Genomic DNA, 23,058 nt, shown 5'->3' with positions numbered 1-23,058 from the left:
TAAAATTCTAATTATGCCAACATTACTCTGCTTGTTCTTTGCTATTTAAACATACAGCTTAATCAGTGAGAGACAAGCTGCAACAAAATAAATGCCTCATAATACATCCTAATAAAGGCTTACATTGTTTTGGGGTTTATATTTAAAGGAGCACTAGAAACCAACAGGATATGAATTTTGCAATCTATATAACTACTGTGCTCTACAGAAGACTCTTCAGTTGCATCCTTGTTAGTATGTGTTTATAGTTATAGATTACATGTGCGAAAACATCACCAAAGGGCATTTTTCTTGAAGTGTTACAGCTGGAAGTGCAATAAGAGCCATTGTGTAGTCAGTGTGTTATTTACAGCTACCAAATAGACAAACTGTGGAAGTTCATCCTCCTTGCAGTGATTTCTGCCTGAATCCTAAGTTTTGGGTTTCTATTTAGACTGCTGAAAAACTGAACTGTTTTAGAAAATTTTGAAAGCAGAATTGTAGAGTAAGAGATCCTTGCTGAGCAAAATTCATTAGTTTTAGTAGTAAAGAAGGAAGACCCCTTCGTTCATGAGTGGAGTTAATATAAAATTGTTTATGTATATATATGTAAATGTTTCTATTGCTTTTGCATTGTTATCACATACTGTGATGATAAGTATGTTGTTGTGTTCTCCTGGGAGACTTGCAGAGATTTTTATTCGAATTAAAAGATATACCAGTGTAATGAAAGTATTTTATATATTGCATTGATTTATGGATTTTTTTTCACTTGAATTCTTGAACGTACAGATTAAACAACATGAATCCATATTTTCACATTTTTCCTTACCTATACAATCACTGTGCAGTATCAGAGCATCAGAGCTCGTAATACATAGAATCATAGAATCATAGGATGGTTTAGGTTGGAAGGGAGCTTAAAGATCATCGAGTTCCAACCCCCCTGCCATGGGCAGGGACACCTCCCACTAGACCAGGTTGCCCAAGGCCACATCCAGCCTGGCCTTGAACATCTCCAGGGATGGGGCATCCACAACTTCCCTGGGCACCTATCAGTACTACATATCAGCACTACAGAATTTATATTCACTTAAAAGTCATTTGAAAATAAAATCTGAGAAAGTCAAAGAACAGTAATTGTCATTTATACTCCTTAATTCACCATCACATGTAAAATGTTCACAGTTAAATATAAAATTACTCATTACCCTGAAAACCCTTTTGGATGGTCTCTAAATATTTAATTATGATACAAGTAGAGATTGAAAGCTTTGACTTGTTTCCTTCCTTTTGCTGGTTTAACATTCTGGTTGTTTCAATGTTTCTACTTCATTGCAGAGCACTAAACCATGTTTTACTAATTATGACCTTAACAAAAACTGTTGAGAATAAACTGGATTTTATGACCTAAAGTCTTTGACAATACTGGTGTTAAAGTATTATCAGTTGGTCCCAGCATACATTCCCACAGCGTTGCTACTCCCTTCAGTTGTGGCAGTATAACTTTGTGTGGCCGTGCTGTTAACTAGACTAACTGAAGAACAACCCAACAAAAAAACATTGATTCTTTTTCTTTAAGGCAGATATATTTCTTAATAGAGTTCACAGTGCAGCTATGTAGTTAATGATGTCAGAGTGACTAAGCATGGCATGCTGCAAAGGAAAGAGGATGGCCAGGGAAGGAGAAGGAGCAGGCAATATCTTAGGAGCAGTACTAGCTGAAAGACTTTGTATCAATTAAATCCCGGAAAGGAAGGTAATCGAGACTTTCCTATCTTGATGTAAGGGGGACATTTTGGGGAAGGTTGACAGCACTTTGAGTTGCACAGTTTGCCTGCCTTAGGGCTTGCCGCCATCAGTGCTGTTAGTCACTTAATATCAGAGCACACTATTTGCCAAAAATTAGAAACATGAACATTAAAAATTATCATAATGACCCATAAAAGAAAGTGTTCTTTTCAGGATACCGTCTGCCACTTCCCCTTCCCCCTAAGAAGTCAAAAAATTAATGAAAGCGCAGATTGGAATCAAGATTTCTCTTAGGAATGTTTATTGATCTTAGTGTCCTTGAGGTATTAAAGATGATGCCAGTAATATTCCGGGGAATTATGCCAAATGTAGGATATAAAGAGGTTGACTGAAATGCTATGGTGCTTACATGAGTTTAAGTTTAACTAAGGTGGTACTGAATTTACCTATCTCATCTGATATTGTTAGTCAGAAATATGCCAACACTGGCTTTTGCAAGCTTTCAGTGCATATATCTCAGAATAAAAACCAGATCTTTTCTTCTGTTGGGTCCAAAAGAAGTATCATTAATTTGGAACTGAGAAGTCTAATCCAGATGTCAAAATGTTGCTCTTAGAAGGAAGTAGAATTTATTTTTCTTATATCCTATTATAAAATTCAATAAATCGTTTAGCAGTATGTAACTTATGTGGACTTCCCTGTTATTTTTGTCTTAGGGATGAGACTGAACTGGGGTGCTGAGAAATGACCTAGTAAAATACTTGATTGTCAACTAAGATTTGTGTGGCTAGTTAATGATTTGGGAGCTCAGATTTTGGTGTTGATATATTGGGATATTACTGGAACTCGGACTGAAATTATTCTGCAAATCAGGCATAGTTTGTGAAGTACAGAGGAGAATATTTCAGTTACTTTTTATAATTAAAAACAAATATATTCTCCTTTACGAGAAGAATATCATCCTGTTTCTCTTTCCTTCATACCTGATATTAGAGCATTGTGTCCTTCAGGAGATAATGTCATGGTCATACATCTTATCATTGTAAAGTCAGCTTTAAACCAAAGCCCACAGTAAAAATCAAATATTTTTCATTATTAGGTTGACTGACATTTTTATAAATGCTCTAGAGATACTGCAGTAATATCTAGATACATTTTTTATTTTACTGAAATGTTCTTGCAGGACTTCATAAAAGAACCCTCTTTGGAACATACTAGAACTATGCTTCATATTATGCATAATGTAGAAAATTGCCAAGCTTTTATAAAATATGTTTATCATTTCTTAATGTGATTTATTTGCCTTGTGTTTAGACGATTGCATGGTAAAGTTTATTTTGTGCATATACTTTTTATTTTACTAATATATTACAAGCCATATCTCAATGACCCCTGTACATTTTTCATGCTGTCTTACTCCCAATGGCCTCTGTGCATGTAAGTAACCTGTCAAGTGACAATGCCTCTTTATTTGCTTCTTACTGTTTCCTTTCAAGAATTCCTTTTCCTTATTAGCTAGTAACACAGAAGCATTAAAGTTCAGTCTTTAAATGTGCCCTGTATTCCTCATATCTCGTGTATATTAAAAACTTAATCATTTTCCTTTTGCATTTGAAAACCCTACAATCATTAGTTAAATCCATGTAGACTGAGACACATCTCCATGCTGCTAGTTTGTGATGAAGGCATTAATACGTATCATTTCTGTTGCTTGATCCTGTTGTTTGTATCTAACATGATGTGGTTTTGTTCAAGAAGAAAATAAAGGATTGATTTTAAAATTATGGTTTCTTTAATGGAAAAAGAGACTTGCAGGCTTAGATGGTTAGAATAGTAAAACTGTTTAACATTTTGTAGGTCTTTAAGCCTTTCTAATATGAAATGAATTATTAATTAGTTTAAATAGTGTGAAGCTACAAAAAAGACAGTAGTAAGAATTCCGTGTTTGTGGAATGGAAGAAAAAAATAACTAAATTCTTGCTTGTAATATTTGGGGAAAGGTTGAAAGAGATTCTTCTTTAGGATGAAATTCAAAATGCTTCAAATGGACTAGAAAGTTTTCATATCTGTATCCTTTCAAGGTCTCAGAGAGCTGAGTATGTCAATTGACTAATTTGTAGTTTGAACAAATTGAAGTAGTTGTACTTTTTCTCTAGGGTAAAAAGACTGCCAGTGAATTGAAAAATCTGCCCTATAAAAAGAAATTCATTAAGTTAAATCCTTTGTTTTAACCGGGACTTTGGTACAAAGAGCATGTGCTTTCTGGTAGGCTCCACACTCTTAATGCTGATCTTGGTGGCTGGGGACTTCTGGAGCAAGCAAACTGAAGCTTCCGCCACTGCCTACTTTCCTAAGGAGTTTTGGATAGGGGGAGAGGGGTATATATCTAGACTGATCCTAAAAGATGAATGGGATATACTTGAGGTGAACACACCAGATTAGGACTTGGAAACACTTGAAGATCCCATACTTCAGATGCAGTCTCTCCTACCTTCTTTTTATAGCATGCATAAATACAGAACTGAAAACTCTCGTTCATTATTCTGCTCACAATTGCTGATTGCTGTAATCTTTATAAATATAATTAACTGCCTCCTGGCTTCTTTTCTCATTAGAATTCTGCAAGAATTTCCAGAGATGTTGTGTTATTGGGCACGGGAGGAATAAGTTCCTTTTAATGAACAAAACTTGATTTGTCAATCATTCTATACCTTGGCAATTGACAATAGATTGATAGGCATGATGGAATTCATCCAATTTCAACTGCAGTTGAAATTATTTCTGAAACAATACTTTTACAATTTTTCCCTAAATATGGTAGAGGTTCTTTTATGTAATGCTATCACTTTTTGTTAGAATTCTTCATTCTGTTGCAAGCTGTAAAAGCATGTCAATTTAAGTAGCACGTGTGTTTAAAAAGAACTCTAATTATAATTTACATGGTGGTAGTTTTGAAGAATAAATACCACCAAGTATTAACGCTCTTCTCTATACATTTCTCATAGGTCTTGTTAAAACACGATTATGAAAGTAGCTCTATCTTTAGTGTAAATAGATGTTCTCATATTGTATTCGTGTTGGTCACTGTCTACAGATTTTTCTTTAGTATTGCTATTTCTTAGGAATGCAAACATGAATGGCATGCCATTTTAGCTAATTTTTGTGGTCTGCTGAATACTGCATGAGAGGACATGCAAACCTTCCTGAGCATTTCAGTAGCTTTGTTATTGCTTTTTAACAGTTTTTAAAATGAACACTTTTTTTTAAATTGCATAATGAAATGGTTTTATTTTCCATAACATATTACTTTGTATTGTAAACCTACAACTTGTTAAAATTATAATTTGTAGTGCAATTAATTATCACCCTTAATATGCCTTTTTTCTTATCCCTGTGGGGGTTTCTTTTGTGTTTTAGTGTTTGATCAATTAGATCTCGTCACATATGAAGAAGTAGTAAAACTGCCAGCATTCAAAAGGAAAACGCTAGTCTTACTAGGTAATTTTGAATTATTATTCTGAACATAACAGCATAGTTTTGAACCCCTTCTGGTGGTAAATTTATAATTAATATTTTGTGTTGCGGATTAGGTGCACACGGTGTTGGAAGAAGACACATAAAAAACACACTCATCACAAAACACCCGGACAGATTTGCTTACCCCATTCCTCGTAAGTAGCAATGTTCAATGTACTGCAAAATTGTTTGTATCATCCTTGACAACACACCCATTGTACTACTACATGTGTTCAGTTCTGCTGAGACAAATCCTATGTTAAAGGTGAGAACTGTGATAGGACTGGGTATATTTCTTCTTTTTTTTTTTTTTCAGAGGGATGGCAAGTAGAGCCACTTTTACATCAAATGTTTCTTAATATTTACAAAATTTCTTGTTAAGCATACTTCTCTCTACCCCAAATGTTTGTTAATTAAGAATGAAGGCTAAAACATTTTTCTGCTCTAATTTTACGTTTACAGTTCAGGTAAGACTTGGAACAGCCTTGACATTTAAAACTGTGTATAATTTCCATGAGAAGAAAGATAAACTGGATTTAGAGGAAGCCCTTTATGTGTAGCTTATCTGAATGTTTTAAATTACTTTTCACAGCCTAGCCTTGAGAACTGGCGTTATACTAAAATAACTTCCCAGAGATGACAATAAGAAAAAGAAAATGCAATTAACTTCACTGCTTAGAAGTGGGTTGTTAAGAAGAACACAGGAGTGTTTTCCTTCACAACAATCTCTAGCAATACCATGGCAAGAATTGCATATCCTACTACAAGATCTCTTGGAGATGCACCCTGTTGCCTCAAGCTAGGCATTCTGAAACAAGAGCATCCAGCAGCTAACTCTGTCCGCCCTGTTTCAGACAGACTTCAGAAACACCATACATGGCTCAGAAGTGACATTGATGACCATTATGCCTTAATTTAACTTTCTTTATATCTTGTTAGAGCTTTGCTTTAAAATAGCACTAAGGTGTTTTTCTACCTTTAAGGATTTTGTTGTTGCTAAAAAGTATTATTTTTAAGAACTTACCTGTAAACCTTTTTGGAAGGGGAAAAGGATTAGCTGGCTGCTGATTTAAGTCCCCCAAGCTTGCTTGCTAAGGAGTTAGACAAAGACCAGTGCCAGCAGAAGGAAAACAGAAAGACTTAGCCCTTTTGAAAGCACAAACCATTAGATTGCCCCAGCAGCAATGTGAAACTGCATTTTGTCACATAATGTTCATAATGAGACACTAAAATTCTGGATTAGACACTCTAAAAGCACGGTGCCAGCAGTATGTGATGTAAGTTGTACCTGTGTTATTCAATACAGGCAAGATTATATGGGAGAAATATAGCAATACAGCAAATATGTTCTCCATTACAAAGAACTAAAACAAAGAGTAACAAATGTTTTGCAGTACGCTTTTTACCTAGTCTCTTTCAAGTACTAACTATATTGCTGTGGGGAGGTAGAAGCTGAACTAGTTATTTTATCTTCAAATACCTATTAAAATGGTCTCACCTATACCATGACGACCATGCCTTAGATTTTGTGCATTAGGTTACTGCTCTGTGGAAGCACTAAAATTGCTTCACTGATTGTATAAGATGAAAAAGACTAGACTGCAAAACAGGATGAAATTCAGGTGCTTAAGCATCAGTATGATGTTTAGATGCCTGTTTTAGACATCACCTGACTTCCAGCCCCAGTCCAGAAGAGCAATGGTCTCCTTTAACTCCTGTGTTATAGTCCTATATGGATGCTTTTAGGGCATTTAGGGCATTTAAAATGGCACTTTATGCTGATGTTTGGAGACCCAAATTACTTCCTTGTGTTTGTGGTACAAATAAATCATATAAAATATATCACATACACTTTAAGTGTTATGGGAAGCTGACCTGTCTTTCAGCTGACACTAGGTAATTGAATTTATTCTCCCCAACTCTCAAGGATGGATTTTACTGCATTTTCTGCATTCTTTCACAAAACCGTGGTAGGATTAGGTAGCTTTTGAGATAGGCCTTTAGTTGGGTGTGGAGTTTGGGGGAATGCTTTATGAAGAAATTTTCTACCTACTGAAAACCTGATAATAAAGGCCATGTCATGCACAATGGTAGATAATTAAAAGGATTAGTAGGCCATACATCTCTTAACACACAGGTCTGCAGTAGCAATATATTCAAAAAAATATATTATTGCTAAGTAGCTTTCATCTCTCTTGGCAACAAGTAATCAGTCCCTCACCTACTCCTTAGACTTACACTTTCACACTTAGAAGAAGAAAACCTCATAAGACTTTAAATAAAAAAAGGAATGTACAGAAATATTTTTGGCAGGAGAGGACTTAGGGGAAATAAAAGAGTATGTAAGTTCAGGAGACCTAGGGCAGCAGAGAGTAGTATAGTGATATTATATGATTTATATAATCCATTGTTCTTGAATTCCTTAAAATAATAACTATGATTTAGAATATTTCTATAGAACTTTTAATCTTTGAAATATGCTAATTAATCCTTAGAACATTGCTAATTAATCCTCAGAATAGTAACAGGTATAATTAAAAATAGAAGATGAGTTCAATTTTTTGATACCTTGTTTGAAATTATGATAGGGTTGTTGGAAGATGTGGGCTTAGTTTGGGAAGAGATGTGCTGTTTCAGATGTCACCAACATAAATATGATAGTGAAAAAATATGAGAGTAAAACAGTTTGTGAGGGAATATTAGAAGAAAGAGAAGCAAGTGGATATCAGCTTGCCTGGGGGACCAAGAATCCCTGTGGACTACAGATTCACGGAGTGGTTGAGATCCCTACCTCTGGAGGTCATCTGGTCCAACCCCCCAGCTCAAGCAGGGCCACTTAGAGCCAGTTGCCCAGGACCATGTCCAAATGGCTTTTAAATATGTCCAAGGATGGAGACTCTACCACGTCTCTGGGAAATCTGTGCCCGTGCTTAGTCACCCTCATAGTGAAAAAGTGTTTCCTTGCATTGGGATGGAAGCTGCCGTGTTTCAGTGTGTGCCCATTACCTCTCGTCCTGTCGTTGAGCACCACTGAAAAGAGACTGAATCCATCTTCTTTACACCTTCATTTTAGATATTTGTACTCATTGATGAGATCCCCCTGAGCCTTGTCTTCTCCGGGCTGAACAGTCCAAGCTCTCCCAGCCTTTCCTAATAGGAGAGATGCTCCCGTCCCTTAGTGCCCCTTCACTGGGCTTTCTCCAGTATGTCCCTGTCTCTCTTGCACTGGGGAGCTCAGAGCTGGACACAGCACTCCAAGTGTGGCCTCAGCAGTGCTGAGTAGAGGGGAAGAATCACCTCCCTCCTCCTGCTGCCAATACTTAGTCTAATGCAGCCCAGAATACCTTTAGCCCTTCGTTGCCACAAGGGCACATGACTGGCTCATGTTCAACTGAGTGTCTACCAGGACGCCCACACAGCCTTTTCTGGAGAGCCGCTTTCCAGCTGGCCAGCCCCCAGCATGTACTGGTGCATGGGGTTGTTCCTCCTCAGGTGTAGGACTTGGCACCTCCTCTGGTTGAATTCCATGAGGTTCCTGTTGGCCTGTTTTTCCAGCCTGTCAAGGGCCCTCTGGATGGCAGCACGACCTTCAGGTGTATTTGCCACTCTTCCCAGTTTTGTATCATTGGCATCCTTGCTCAGGGTACACTCTGCCCCATCATCCAGATCATTAATGAAGATGCTGAACAGGATCGGGCCCAGTACTGGCCCCTGAGGTAAAATGGAGATGTTAATTGAGTTGTTTAGAAACTGTAAAAACTGTGAGATCTGGCCTTTGCCTGCTTTTGAAAGCAGATGATAACGTCTTACAGTCTTGACCAAGTAAAAGTTATTTATGACCTTCTGTTCTTCCTCTGTTACCTTTTGATTTTTACCTTTTCCACATCCCTTCATCTTCTGCTTTTCCTAGCACACATCCCCCAAGCTCCTGCTTTTACCAGGCTCTGTCATTCTGCCTACCTCAAGTTCATGCTTTGTTGTTCTATATGTGATTTGACAGGTCATCATTCAGTGAATAAGTATTGATAAACCAAACAAAAAGCCATATATAAGCTTAATATTGCTTTTGTACTAAAAATACTTTGTATTTTCAGACACAACTCGACCTCCAAAGAAAGATGAAGAAAATGGGAAAAATTACTACTTTGTATCACATGACCAAATGATGCAGGATATATCAAACAATGAATATTTGGAATATGGCAGCCATGAGGATGCAATGTATGGGACAAAACTGGAAACAATACGAAAGATCCATGAGCAGGGACTAATTGCAATACTTGATGTAGAACCTCAGGTAACTAATTAGAAGTATATGAAAAAGAGACTTATCACAAATCCTTCAACCTTATTTTATTGAGATATATTTATTTTTATTGATTGCACACTTGATAAGTAATGCACTCAGAAATGTGGGGGAAAAAAAGTCCCTGGAACACCAAGGTATCAATCTGTGAAGTAGAATTCTGGTAATCATCTGGTTAGAAGAGCATACAGCAGAAACAAATACATAGTTTAGCTTTGTATGCAACCATTGTGGCTTGAAAATCTACTTACCATGTAACTTTTTACTATATTCGCCTCGTGTCCAGTGAAACATATCAAAAGAAGTGATTGTCATTGCCTGCCAGGAGTAATGTTTTGATATTTTCAAAAATTTCTCTGATGCTGTGTTAAAGGGTAATCTTGTTCCTAACTGACTCTTCGCTCCATATCACTATTGAGCATTGTCAGAAACATTTGTCACTGATATTCGTCCTGCTTGCACAATGACCAGATCAGTGTTGTTACTTATAAACTCCTTTCTGTGTTGTGGTATTACACTTTTTGGAAACAGACAGGAAGGAAAATCAGGCTCTCAAGAAACACTAGTAGTTTGTTCAGTCATTATATAAAATCTTCAGTGGAAACTTCTGATATGTTTCCTTTGAAACGTCCAAGTAGTCGTGACTTCCAATTCACAGTGATTTGTTTATATGTAAAGTGGAACAATGCGAATGTGGACAAACGTGATGTTTACATTGTTCTAGCAAATTGAAGGAAATGGGAGGAAGGACAAATTAAAATTGTGACCAGTGTTGTCTATTTAAATTTACTGCCTTCTTTCTTCTTTGTGAATGGATTCGAGAACTTCACATAGCATGCGGGTGTGGTGCTGTTCTGAAAAATAAAATCCCACATTTAACGCTCTTCAGGGAGAGCAGCATTTATAGTTAGTTCAGATGGAGCAGCTGTTAAAAGCCAACTCTCTTGACATACCTTTTCAACTTGCATTATTCAGAAGCATTACAATTCTCAGACGCCATTTTAATCTTTGTTAGAATATGTTTACATTTGGTAACAGCCGCCTTTGCTACACTTCCTCCAGCCTGTGTCTAGCAAGCCTCTTTCTTAACCAGCTTCCTCATGCATCCATCTCAGATCATTAAGGCCAGCCTGTTTCTGAATTTATTCCTAGTTATCTTACACTGCTTGCCTGTTTTCCCTTGGGTACTTTTAGCTATGTGAGTTTTCTTGACTTTCATTTATGGGGTTTATTTCTTGTTTAGAGGAGGTTGGAATAGATGGTATATATAGGTGGGTTTCAAGCAGCAGAGATGAAAACCTCTTTAGTTTGGGAGAAGGACGGACTGTGGATTTTGTTTGGTTTTAAAAAAAAAAAAAAAAAGAAAAAATCTTTGGAGAAGACAGGAAGTGGAAGGAGCAAAAAAAGACTGACCTTTAGTAGTCTTACTTTATCTTTACCATCCGTTTGTGTTCAGCTGAGGTATATTTACTTGCTGTCCTGCACTTCAGTCTAGCTTGGATCTGTACCAAAGTTTCACATATGGTAGCTCTGTGTGTCACTCAGTAAATTATGACTAAGTCAACTTTTTAATGAGAACTCTTTTCTTTTGCATAGATTTGGTTCAGGGGATTAGTGCTGCATTTACTGCATTAGTGCTATGCTCACCTTTTTAAAACACCACTATGCTGACTTTTTAAAAACTTCGAACCTCTCACATCACATTTTCATTTGTTTCAGAAAATAATAATAAAAAAGTGTTGGTAGGTAGAAAAAGTCAGACAAAGAATGATGTTCTATTTGTAATATTTATTCTAAAATACAGTTGGTTCTTTTCCCTATGTATGGAATGACTGATTAATTTTTTTTTTTACCTGGTGTTAATCATAAGTTTAAATGCAAACAGAATTCTGCACTCTTTGAGACAGTATGGGAACAGCCTCTCTGAAAATGCTAAAGCTTTCTTTGTCTTGAAAACTTACTTTAATTTAGGATAAATATACGGTTTGACCACTAAAAATGTAAAATAATGCAAAAAGTTAGGTGCCTGTATTATTAAGGTCTTGACTCCAGATGAGTTTAAAAACAAATAACATGTCATGATTTTGTACCTTTTGCTTGTATGACTAAAATTATTTCTCATTGTTGGGCGATTCTTCTAAAATATCTGATTTTTTTTCACCTAGGCATTGAAGGTCCTGAGAACTGCAGAGTTTGCTCCTTTTGTTGTTTTTATTGCTGCACCTACGATTACCCCAGGCATTAATGAGGTATGGCATGTTGCAATCTAATGTCCTATCAGAGACAGAATTAAGGATGAGATTCAAATATGCAGATAAGACTCTTTAATTGTTTCTTTGTCTATAAATGGAGAGGCAGACAGACAGTTGTATGGCAGCACTATTAAGTTGATTGAGATGTATTTATTGTTTATTAGCTGTTTTTTCTATTTATTGTTTATTAGCTGTTTTTTCTAATTCAAAATATGAACTTGAAGTTGAAGGATCCACATGATGTATTCTAAAAATACATATTCTTTTATTTCATTCTCTGCCGTAGCTCAAAGATCCATTTCCAAATCCTTGACAAATTATTAGCACAAATTACTCAATTCTGAATTACACTAGATTACAGCTGACCTGAACTGAAGAAATGGGTGTGCATGACTGTGCTGTCATCCCACCTTTATCTTTTAGTATTTTTTCTATACAGCAAATATATATCAGGAATAGGCTTATTAATTTCAAAGACTGTTCTCTAAGGGTTGGAAGCTTTGACCAAAGGAGTAGTTGCTTGTGGAATAATGTTAAATATTCACGGAGGTCCACATCCTGAATTTCCTACTTAGTTTTTACAGAGTATCCGCTCTGCAGATTGCTACTGATTTCAAAGATGGTATCAAGCAATTCTGGATTTAGCTCACAACAGGGCAAACAGTATTTATACAAACACTTTATCTGCTCAGCCTTTTTTTTAAACCATATTAAGCTGTTTAATCAGTTCGATTTGACCATGAATCTGTTCCAAATCTCCTAGTTGTCTCCTTGATCACGCAAAAATAAAGTCAGAAGCCCTGTCTGTACATCCGGTTTCTATGGAAATGTAATTACAGTATCATAAGTATGAAACTATGACATCACTGCAGAGGCTTGCAGGAAAATAAGGAATAAGACAAACATTTCAATGCAAATACCCTGAATGATTACTAAAATAGCAAGTGGAAAGTGAAAAATACTGGCCTCGAGCTGCAATTTTCCTGGCAGCTGAGGCATTCTGCTAGTTCACTGTTGCTGAAGGAAGTGATTCTCGCTAACTTGCTTCTGGGACACATACTGCCAGTCTGCACTGGCCATGGAACTTACTAGATCCTTAAATGAACTACTTTCGCTCCAAATTGGATTTTTGTCAGTTTTCAAGCAGCTCACAAAGGCTCTGTCAAGCACCAACGCCAGAACAAGCAGTGAAAGCATGTAGCCAGGAAGAGAGATGGGAGGGGGAAGAAGGGTCTTTTAACTTTCACAGCAGTGAGTTAAGTCATTTCACCACGTGTTATGGGCCCAGGCCCTAACTGGTAAATGTCACACGAGTGTACAGACAAAGATCTCTCAGAACATGATAATTTGCAACGTTAGCGAAGCGACAGTTTGTCTAACTGCTGGTGTTGGCGTATGCTGTAAATCAGTACGATCTTGAGAATATACTAACATTTTGTATTCTACACTGAATTTGCCTTAGTGCAAGCAAATGGCATGGCATCACTTAAAAAATAGTTAAAATTGTTCTTAGGATGTGTCAGGCAAGCATGGTGCTGACAGCAGCGCTCAGGCAGCCAGGTACCCTGTGGAACTGTGCAATTGCCTGGGGTTTTTGCCTCCATATCTGTGTCTTGGCTCCCACATAGTCAGCCTTGGCCTCACTCATCTGCCAGTGGTATTTAACTTTTAATCTTCCAGCTGTAGGATATAATATAAAGGTATATGAGGGAGAAAATGCTTTCGGTGGTACACTGGAAAGAGGACGGAAATGTACCTATTATAGTAGTGGTGGGGAAATACTTGTTCATGCCAAAGAAATATTGGAAGTGTTATGTTTGAAATATTTGCATTCATGCTGTAAGACCGTGTCTTTATTTTAAGGTCTTGTGACTAAAGTCTCTGCACGCAGGGTTTCGCTCAGGCACATGAATTGCTGAACTGAGGCCACGCTTATAAAGCATGCTAATTTATGAATCAATTAAACTTAAGGAAAGGGAGGGGCGGGAAATGGTAGTAGCGACAGACCTTATCCAAATACAAGATCCTGTTTTCCAGGGTTTACTGGGCTGCATCAAGGGAGATATGCAAATTGTGTCTGTGTGTTAGCAGCCTGCAAGGCAGCAAACAAGGGTGGAGAGTGTGTGTTCCATATTTCCCATTCATGCTTCCTTTTTGAAAGGTTCATCTGCATAATGAGTATCCCTTTCTGTTTATCCTCTTATCCTGCTTTGTTTATTTTACTTATGCTTTTTGAGAACACTTCTGTAAATGACTGTCCTTTTTTCCCCCTTTATGTTTTCTTAAATTTCATCTTTGCTTTTCTTTTCATTTTCCTGCACTCGTACTAATTGTACATAGCTGCCAAAATGGTGCAGAAAATTGCCTGTAAGTACCAGCTAGGGGCTGACAAGGTAGTCCTGGTTATTTCAGTAGTTTTAGAATGTAGATTCGTTCCCATTCAACATTACTTTTGCCATTGGAGTAAAAATTTAATGTAATATTGACTTCAGATACCTGCTCTAAAATTATCTGCTAGTAAAAAAAATTAGAGAGTAAAATTTCTACTCTTACAGCTGTACATCTGAACTTTGCGGTAAAATCAGTGCAGAGGCCTGATCTCAAGTATCTCTCTTGAGACATTTTAGCCTATCATAGACCACACAAAATATCTCAATAATCAAGGACCACACAGCAAGAGTTAGGAGACAAAATGTTATGATTTCCAACTGAATATAGCAGTGCACTATGAGCAATTCTGCAAAGTACAAAACCAATTTAAGTCATGTAGGAAATCTCCCAGAGTGTACCCACCTGTCTGATCCCAAAGGAAACTTAAATCAAGATTATTGCTGTGCTAAAACAGAGAGAGGAGAGAGCATATCGGGAAACACTGGAGTACTTCCTCTTTCCTCCAGCTGTTTTCTACCTCCCATTGCCCAGACAAGAGCAAAGAGGAGTTTGCAGGCTCCACTTTTTCAATCTAAATCTTTATTGAGCCATGTGTAAATCTTTATTGAGCCAAATTATTCTGAATTTTAGCTATGCTAAAATTATCCTTCCTACAACCAAAGAATAAAAGGAATTTTTCTTAAGAAGCAGTCCACCAGCTGTTTAAATTGAGGGTAATTTCTTTCTGTTGGAGGAAAATTGGCAAAGGCCTGATGGTGTGTTTATACATTGTTCACGGTCTTAGAAGGGAGTATTAGTAATTTTTTAGGCTGTGCTTTGGCTGTCACAAGCAGCAGCTATTGTCCTATGTACATTAAGGCAAAAAAAACCCAGACCTCAGAGACTGAAGATATCACTGGTGGCCATAATGCACGTGGGAGAGATTTCGTGGATAAAAGCCATGTTTCACTCCTTTCTGTCCCAGCTGTGGTGGAGAAGGAGAGAAGATCAGGAAAGTGAGCTGAATTCTAGTGATAGGAAAGAAAGTCTGTTTCAGTAATGGACACATTGCAACTGAACCCACATGAAATGCCTGTTGCATGGGAGCTGGGGGAAGGAGAGACATGTTCCGCTCCCAAACGTGAAATTACCAAAGTTGTGGCCGTTCATGTGTCTGTCTGCAGCTAGCTGAACATTTTGATAAATAGATTCTTTCTTGACACTATTGAGAGCACAACAGCTGAAGAATATTCTTCTTGGAGAATAATCTGGGGTGTTCACTTTTCAAAATCTAATTAAGAAATTTTATAGAAATTGAGAGGAATTTACTACTGCGAAAACTTTGAGGAAGCGTGAGCTTCGAAGATGAATTTTGGCATTTAAGACTTACACAAAGGAAACACTTAGCCAAGTCTGACGTGGTTTTGAGTGTACAGATAGATACTCTGTCACAAACACAGGTGAAATTTGGTCCCAGATTAAAACAAAAATCAAGAATTGTAATCTTTTTTTTTTTTTTTTCAGAACTTGAGAAAGTTTGAACCTATTTGAAAACTGCTGCAATGGCCTATCCCAAACTTATTACTGCCCCTAAAAGTATATGAAAGAAGTAGTGTTTTACATTCCCAACAGGCTAGAAAAATTAGATATTCCAAAATACAACCCACTTTGATCCCAGTAAAGTTGGATCTAGGAAAGCTAAGTCAGAAAAATATTAAAATCTAATGAATTTTTGAAACTCTTTGTTTTGTGACACCTATGTGTTTAAGGTAAATATTAGTATTCATTCTTCTCTATCTACCAGTTGGTGTTTTTAAGATGAGATAGCTGCAAGTTTTTCAGATTTTGATTGTCAGTCACAGTAAGATAGATGCTTCAGTGAGAAAAGTTCATTCTCATACTTGTAGGTAAAGTTCACACTGGGAAATCTGAATAGCAGTTAAAATGCTACATATGACTTAACAGTTGTAAGGCTTCATGGGTGTTTTTCAGGTCCTGTTAACCTTGAGCCATGAGATTAAAACTCTTTTAAAGGTGCAACATGATTTTGCTAAAACTGGATTTAAATATAAAATTTAAAGCTAGATATGTTTAAAGCACTGAAAATATTCTGCTTGCTGAGTATGAGGTTTTTTCCTTTGTAGGTTAGTTTAAGCAGAAAATTTTAGATCCTCTGATGATATAAATTGATGTCTCTTTTGGAATCTATGAGAAGTTTGCAGTTTACCTAACTAGGTTTTTGGCTGAAAGACACTGGGCCATGTGAAATGTTCCACAAAAATATTTAATATTAGTATTCATCCATATTGTCCAATTTTTTAATAGCATAAATTAAATTTGCATACACTGGTATTTTCTACGAAGTTCCAGGTGTTGCCGGCGATGCATAATGGTCCATACAAGGAGCATCCCTTGTACAGAAGTGCATGTGAGGAGTATTTGTCTGACTTTGAATGAAATTTGTAGTGATTCTCAAGTGAAGGTGACAGCCCCCCTTTATATGAGGCAACAGCTTCAGGAGAGAAGCAGAACTGTAACTTTAGTACAGAACTTCTCCTCCCAGAAGTGGCTGGTTTCGTAGCTACAGGGAAGGAGAACTGTCTCAGTGCAGGTTTTTCCTTTCAGAGGACCTGAAAGCCACTGTTCCACAGCTACTTGTCACTGTAATTACAAGTACTTGGGAGGTTTAAACAGAAAAAAAGGGAGGCGGGAGTCTCTTATTAGCTGGATAAAATTCTGTTCCCAGAATAATTTCTTGGTATCCCAGTTGATTGATCAAGTAGGGTGACTCTATAGATACTCCAGACCAGTAGGATTCTATACTGTTTGCATGTAATTTTGCCATGTATCCACCCCAAACCTGTGGGGCACGAAGGACTTGATTACTTTCCCATGGTGATTTCAAGGTTCTTGAAAGCAGCAAATTATTCTATTTTATTTTTAATTTCTAAGGGAATTTTCAGGAAGAGAATTCAAACTTAGAATTGCTGCAGAGCCCTAGAAAGATCCCCATTGCAGTCCCGCTCTCTCAGAAAGGCAGACTTCCCTAACAAAGCCCATGGCCGTAGCGTCGCTGGCTGCACGCCCACAAATCAGGGCACCCACAAAGTAGGATGCACTTGTTTCCGTAAGGACATTGACACGAAGCCGTGGAGAGTACCAGTCTGCTGTCACTGTCCCTTGAGCGTGGGCTGTGTGGTTCATCTTCGGGATGTCACACTAAGAGATGCTGGAAATGGCATGCTCTGAAATAGGAACCGTAGAGTAATGCGGAGTGAGAACTTCCTTATTAGTAAATGACTATTAAAGGAAGTAGACCCAGAAAACATTACCAAAACCAGGAACAGCTGATACCTGACAATATACTCTCTCCTGTTTCTTGTGTTCCTACTTGGACATAGGCCCAATAGCTCGTATTTGTGCACTTTGTACGTTTTATTCAGATGTGGTCTCCGTTGCTCATGTCTGTGCTGCTTTTCTAAGCTTCCATCCTCTGCCTTTCTTTTTTAATGCTGGACTTGCATTTTGTCTCAAGTAATGTCAATAACCGAGTGCTGTTTGAATGTCAGCTTCAAGAGAGAAATTGTGCCTTTCCTCCCGTGTGATTTCCATAGATTTAGGTGGAGGATCAAAACCACCTAGGCCTCCCTAAGGCTTTTTTGCCCATTTCCTTCTCTGTAAGCAACCGTTAGAAAGCTATTGCAGAGGAATATGAAAGGATCCAACTTCTCTCTCTCTCCGTTTTCTTTTCTGACCGCTGAACAGGATGAATCTCTTCAGCGCCTGCAGAAGGAGTCTGAAATCTTACAGAGAACATATGCACACTACTTTGACCTAACAATTATCAACAATGAAATTGATGAAACTATCAGGCACCTGGAGGAAGCCATCGAGCTTGTGTGTACAGCCTCACAGTGGGTCCCGGTCTCCTGGGTCTACTAGACCGGTCATGAGAGAATTGAAAAAAATAATCTGTTATTACTGGGAACCACCTCATACATGGAAAACCTCTTCGTTCTTGACCTTGTGTCAACAGGTCTTGGCCCCTAGAGACTACCTAGATGTAGTGTGACCTAAATTTATAATTATTGTCATGTCCGAATAGATAGGAGGAGGGGAAAAAACAAATTAAACACTAATTTAAAGAGACAGTATCTTTTTTTTAATCATTTCTCCTAAACTTTAATAAAATGTATCTTTAAATATATGTATTATTCAATCCTTTGGAATGTTATATTTTTGGAAATCATAGCTTTTTATTTCAAGGGCCCCTAAAAACTGCACAAAATAGATGCTGCTTTCTATAATCTATTTTAATAGTAATAATAATATGATTCTGTTACCTTAACTTGGGGGTGGAACACTACATTCTTTTTAGAGTCTGATTTTATGGATTGGAATACTTTGCTTTCCTTTATTTATTTGAAATAATTAGTCTAGTGGTTACGAAACAAATTCATGAATTTTAAAGGCCTTTCTTCACTTTTTTTTTTTTAGGATAGTATTTTTAAGTACTTTTGTGTAACATCCAGATAATGTGATACTGTCTCTTTGAAGAACTCTGTAAAACTTTTAGAAATTTGAAATTGGGTCTTGACTCTTAATGCATGTGGACAGTCGCAAGCGTTCATGCCGTTGGTGTATCTGTGTTGAAAAAACCTGTAATCTACAGCAAAGTACATTCCGTTCATGGGAACACGTACCCAAGGGAATAAAGTAAAATATTATTCTGACTAAGTTGTAAACCTATGCACATCCCTTGCATTTTGGGCAACTTTATAAAAAAAAAAAACAACTGATTTTTATTAATAATAATCATGTAGTGAAATGTGTTTGTAATTTTGTCTCAATTTAATTTGTTGTAAGGTGGGAGGGGGCAATTACTGGTTTCACCATTTCAGATCTGTGTTGTCTGAGAGTATTAACGTTTTAATTAAGTTTAAGCAAAGAAATGCTGATTTTTAATATGTATGTAATTGTTAAAAAATGCACACATTTTAAAAGAAAATACTGTGCAATGAAGAAACCAGTTTAGGCATTGCGATAAACTGACTATTCCAAAAGACTCATCTACAACAGCCCTGTAAATTCCTTTCAAAATGATAATTGACTCTACAGTCTGACCAATTTTTTTTATTTTAAATATACTTCCTTTTATGTGTTCAACAATTAAATGCTTTTGGGTCCTTCATTTCATCGCAGGGAGTTTCAAGAACCAACTCAGTGACTCTTGCAGTGAGAAAAGGTTTCTTAAACTCTGTTAAGGGAAGGCCCTGCGAGGGGCAAAGCCTGTAGGCTGTTCCAGGAGCTCTGCTCCGCCTGTACCAGCACAGGTTGAACAAATTTAGAATTAGAGCAGAGCCAAGAAAAAAAAATTTAACCACGTGCTGACCCGGTGTTTTGTTTCCTTTCCTCAAGCTCTCGCTGGCCCAGATGGTTTGCATTTCTTCTCCGAAAATGGTTAACAGAAGCAAGCATTGCCACCAAGAGGTGTTCCTTAAAATGATTTATTTTAAAAGCTTGGTTGGCTGTGCTGTTGTATAGTATGAAGTTTAGTGTTTATGTTAAAATGATACAGTGTTCTCCAAGGATTCATCCTCAAAGTTGAACTGTCAGCTGTAATTGATCTGTGGGCTGTTCCAGTTGTTTGGCAACACTGCAGGTGTAATCAGAAAAGGTTTTCACAGCCCAACCTTTATCATAGGGGTAATTACCATAAAGTGCATGGGTTGCTAATTTTCTCCTGCCTACTCCTACTGCTGATCGGGTGGTCAAATCTCTGTCCTTCTTGTAGAATCCGTAGGCGAAATCTCGATCCAGCAAGGCATCCCATCCAGCCAGGTCAGGCAAGGTGGTTATTTTGTGTAGTATTCCCAGCACAGCTCGCAGCCTGCAGCGCAGAATGGAACTTGATCTGTCTCTTTACCCAACCTACGCTACAGCTGGAATCACAGTTCTGTGATTGCGTCCTAAAACAAGTACCGTAACCGAGTCGCTTGAGTTTGTAGTTTGCGGAGTGTTGGAAAACAGCCGATGAGAAACTATCTGTATGGGCCTCGCATAAGCAAGCCAGTGAGGAAGAGAGAACCTATTGGAGTAATAGTAGCTGCTCATCTGTTCTGAATTTAGCCCCTGTAAAAGGGGATGGGTACAAACTGTGAACTATTTAGTGAGTAAGAGGTAATTTTTCAAGTAGTTGTGCCATGTCATTTTAGTCCTGGATGAACCTTAGCAGGTGTTCCTGTAGATCAGCTCTTGCGATGGGAGCGTTAGACTCTAGCTGAACTCATCAAAGTGACAGGTTCGTTCACTCTCAAAACTACCTCTTTTCCCGGTAAAGCACAAAGATGAGAAGACCTACTGAAAATCAAGCAGTGGCATGTTTCTGATGTTAGAAATACAAACTTCTTCTCTGGTAAGCATTGGTGTCTGACTTCAGTGACACATTCTTCATCTCAAATGTTTAGGACATTAAACAGGTAAAGTAATTTTGATAATTAGGGTATAGTCCACCATAAATGTTTTGAGTACACACTTTTCACTCTGTTAATATGAATTTCTTGGCGTTTCTGTGTATCCAGCCCGTAAGGAAAGAAAACTCTAAGGCCCATGAGGGTGCTTCTGCCTTATGTAGATGACGATAAGTAGTGATTTAATGTAACTAATACGCTTTTCTTCTCTCAAGTGGAGCTACCATTCAGTTAATATTACACAGTAGAAAGACTAACTTGGAGAGCTTTGGGTCTTTTATTCTTACTGTATAGCCTATTGTCGAGAGACAAAAAACTGTAAAGCACATCTGTTAGCATACTGTCCTGCCTCCTCTTTACCACAGACCGTTTTCCTTGTGGGAACCTTCAGTAGCAAAAGATCAACTTGGAACCCCCCTAGGCTTTAAGAACAGCTGAACCACGCAGCCCACTGAGCTCTCTGAACTGGTTTCAGCACAACCCCAGGATGCACAGAGCCAGCCTGGGACTCCTCAGTCTGCCCCATCCACGCCTGCCCTGCCCAAACCCTTGTGGTGCGTCCGTGTTATTTGTGTGGTATGTAGAAGGCAAAAGGCTGCCATATGTTCAGCTGAAGTTTCACTTGCATAGAGAAGACTCATGCAAGTGCAGAGCTAATGTTATCCTTTGTTTAATTTTTTTTCAATCTCCAACCGGAGAAGGGTCCTCCTAATACTGTAAATATCACTGCATAATTTAGAGCGCCTCTTGGGACTTCTCTAAATTTATGCTGAATGTGACCTCAGAAGCAGCCCTGGGATTGGGAAGAAACGAATATTTCTGTTTGCCCCTTTTATACTTTATTTTTGTACAGGGGCTCATAGATTTGTAAAGAAAACTTGATCTTATCAGTATGCCGCCTCTCAGTCTGACTGATGCCTGTGATTTCAAGGTGTTAAGTTGGTCCAATAAATGTTCATTAACCTCTGCTTCCATTTACTTAATAAAAGTACACTAGGTTATTCGATGTCTCAGAGTGGTAAGATTATTGCATGGAAATGGTAACCTAGTTTAGACAATCCTGGCCACTGTCATGCAACCCTCAGCATACCAATGTTTAAAATCAAAGGGACATTTTTTACTCTCGTCACCAAATCTGAATCCTTCCAGATGATTTAGCATTGGTTTTATTTGATTTGGGTCAAGAAAGTTGGTGTGCCACCAGCCTCTAAGTGAAAGTATCGCTACCTAGTTCAGAAACTTTGTTAGCGGGGTTACCCAGTTGACTTTGAAAGGACAACGTAGAAGATGAGATGTTACAGCCTGAGCCACGTTGAACTGGAGTGTACACTTCAAGAACTGGATACTAAAGGCATTAGGAAAAGTTAATGCACAAACTAACTTCAGTATTTGTTCCATTTTTATTCTTTTCTCTAAGGAAATTATTTCAGAGTGCTATTACTTAAACAAATACTTGGAAATGCTGCCAATTACGTTGGTTTTTGCAAATCTAGATTGAAATACTAGATGCAAACGGTTCTGGTCCCGTTCTCTTTCACTGCAGTTAGTTCTCAACATCTTTAAAGAAGGCAGTTGGAACTCAATTTCAGGTTCTAAAATACTTGGTAGAAGGGGATTTGTGAAAATTGCAGGAAAAGTACATTTCTCAACTGACTTGAGTAAGAGTCATCTGGTTTTATAAGCTAAATTTAAAGAGAATGAGCTAAAGTAGACATCACAAAAAGTCTGCTGTCTTTTATGTAAAGCACGTTCATTTTCTTAATAAGCTTGTCTCTCAGTCTAATTTCTTCAGTACTTTTATTGAGCTAAGAGATACCTGTAACTTACCAAGGAGACTGCTGCACATTATGTCAAATAGTCACATGTAAATTAAAATATCTGCACAACAGGAATATAGCGTAGACAAGTAGGGTACAAGTAACTTCTCCTGAATGATTGTTCCTTGTGTGCATACCATGAGGATGACTGCACAAGTTTAAGTTAGAGGGCAGTGGTTTTTTTCTAATGATACACAAAGTTAGTGCACCTACAGTAATTTTTACTTTCTTCCCCCTTAAGTGATTTTTAGCAGTTGTCTTCTCCAATCCTGTGGAAACTGGACTGAAGCAAGTATAGAAGCTTTTTGACTTCTTTTGATTTAGCCTCAGAGTTAAAGGCTTTTAAAGCCTCTTTCCCAGACCTGTACATTACGTAAATAATTAATTCTTACTTCAGAAATATGTTTCCTGTAGCTGTAATCTTAGTTAAGATTTTAGACAGAAAGTGGATCGCTTTTCATGTAGCCTTAACCTTTTCTTTCTAAGAAAAAAAAAAAGGGGGAAGTGTGAGGTGTCTATGCACATCCGTTCATTCTGCTGTAGCAACTGCCATGGGAAGATTAGTAACAAGCAAATTAAATTTAGCCACATTTCTA

The 23,058-nt window shown here is 37.6% G+C and overlaps 1 protein-coding gene across 4 annotated transcripts in view; it reads left to right on the top strand.

Moving 5' to 3' along the window:
- CASK (calcium/calmodulin-dependent serine protein kinase (MAGUK family)) overlaps positions 1-19,344 on the top strand; it is a 162,489-nt gene extending 143,145 nt beyond the window's left edge. For all 4 annotated transcript variants that reach the window (XM_009893282.1, XM_009893281.1, XM_009893280.1 and 1 more), the window contains 5 exons: positions 5,149-5,229; positions 5,322-5,402; positions 9,342-9,544; positions 11,719-11,802; positions 17,941-19,344. In XM_009893282.1, the coding sequence (XP_009891584.1) occupies positions 5,149-5,229; positions 5,322-5,402; positions 9,342-9,544; positions 11,719-11,802; positions 17,941-18,117 (626 nt within the window). In that variant the 3' untranslated portion in view covers positions 18,118-19,344. The remainder of the gene's footprint in view (positions 1-5,148; positions 5,230-5,321; positions 5,403-9,341; positions 9,545-11,718; positions 11,803-17,940) is intronic.
- Positions 19,345-23,058: the final 3,714 nt, after the last annotated feature.

Source organism: Charadrius vociferus, unplaced genomic scaffold (genome assembly GCF_000708025.1).
Source record: "Charadrius vociferus isolate BGI_N301 unplaced genomic scaffold, ASM70802v2 scaffold209, whole genome shotgun sequence".
NCBI lineage: Eukaryota > Metazoa > Chordata > Aves > Charadriiformes > Charadriidae > Charadrius > Charadrius vociferus.
The sequence above is the reverse complement of the archived record's forward strand: the minus strand, read 5'-3'. Positions and strand labels throughout refer to the sequence as shown.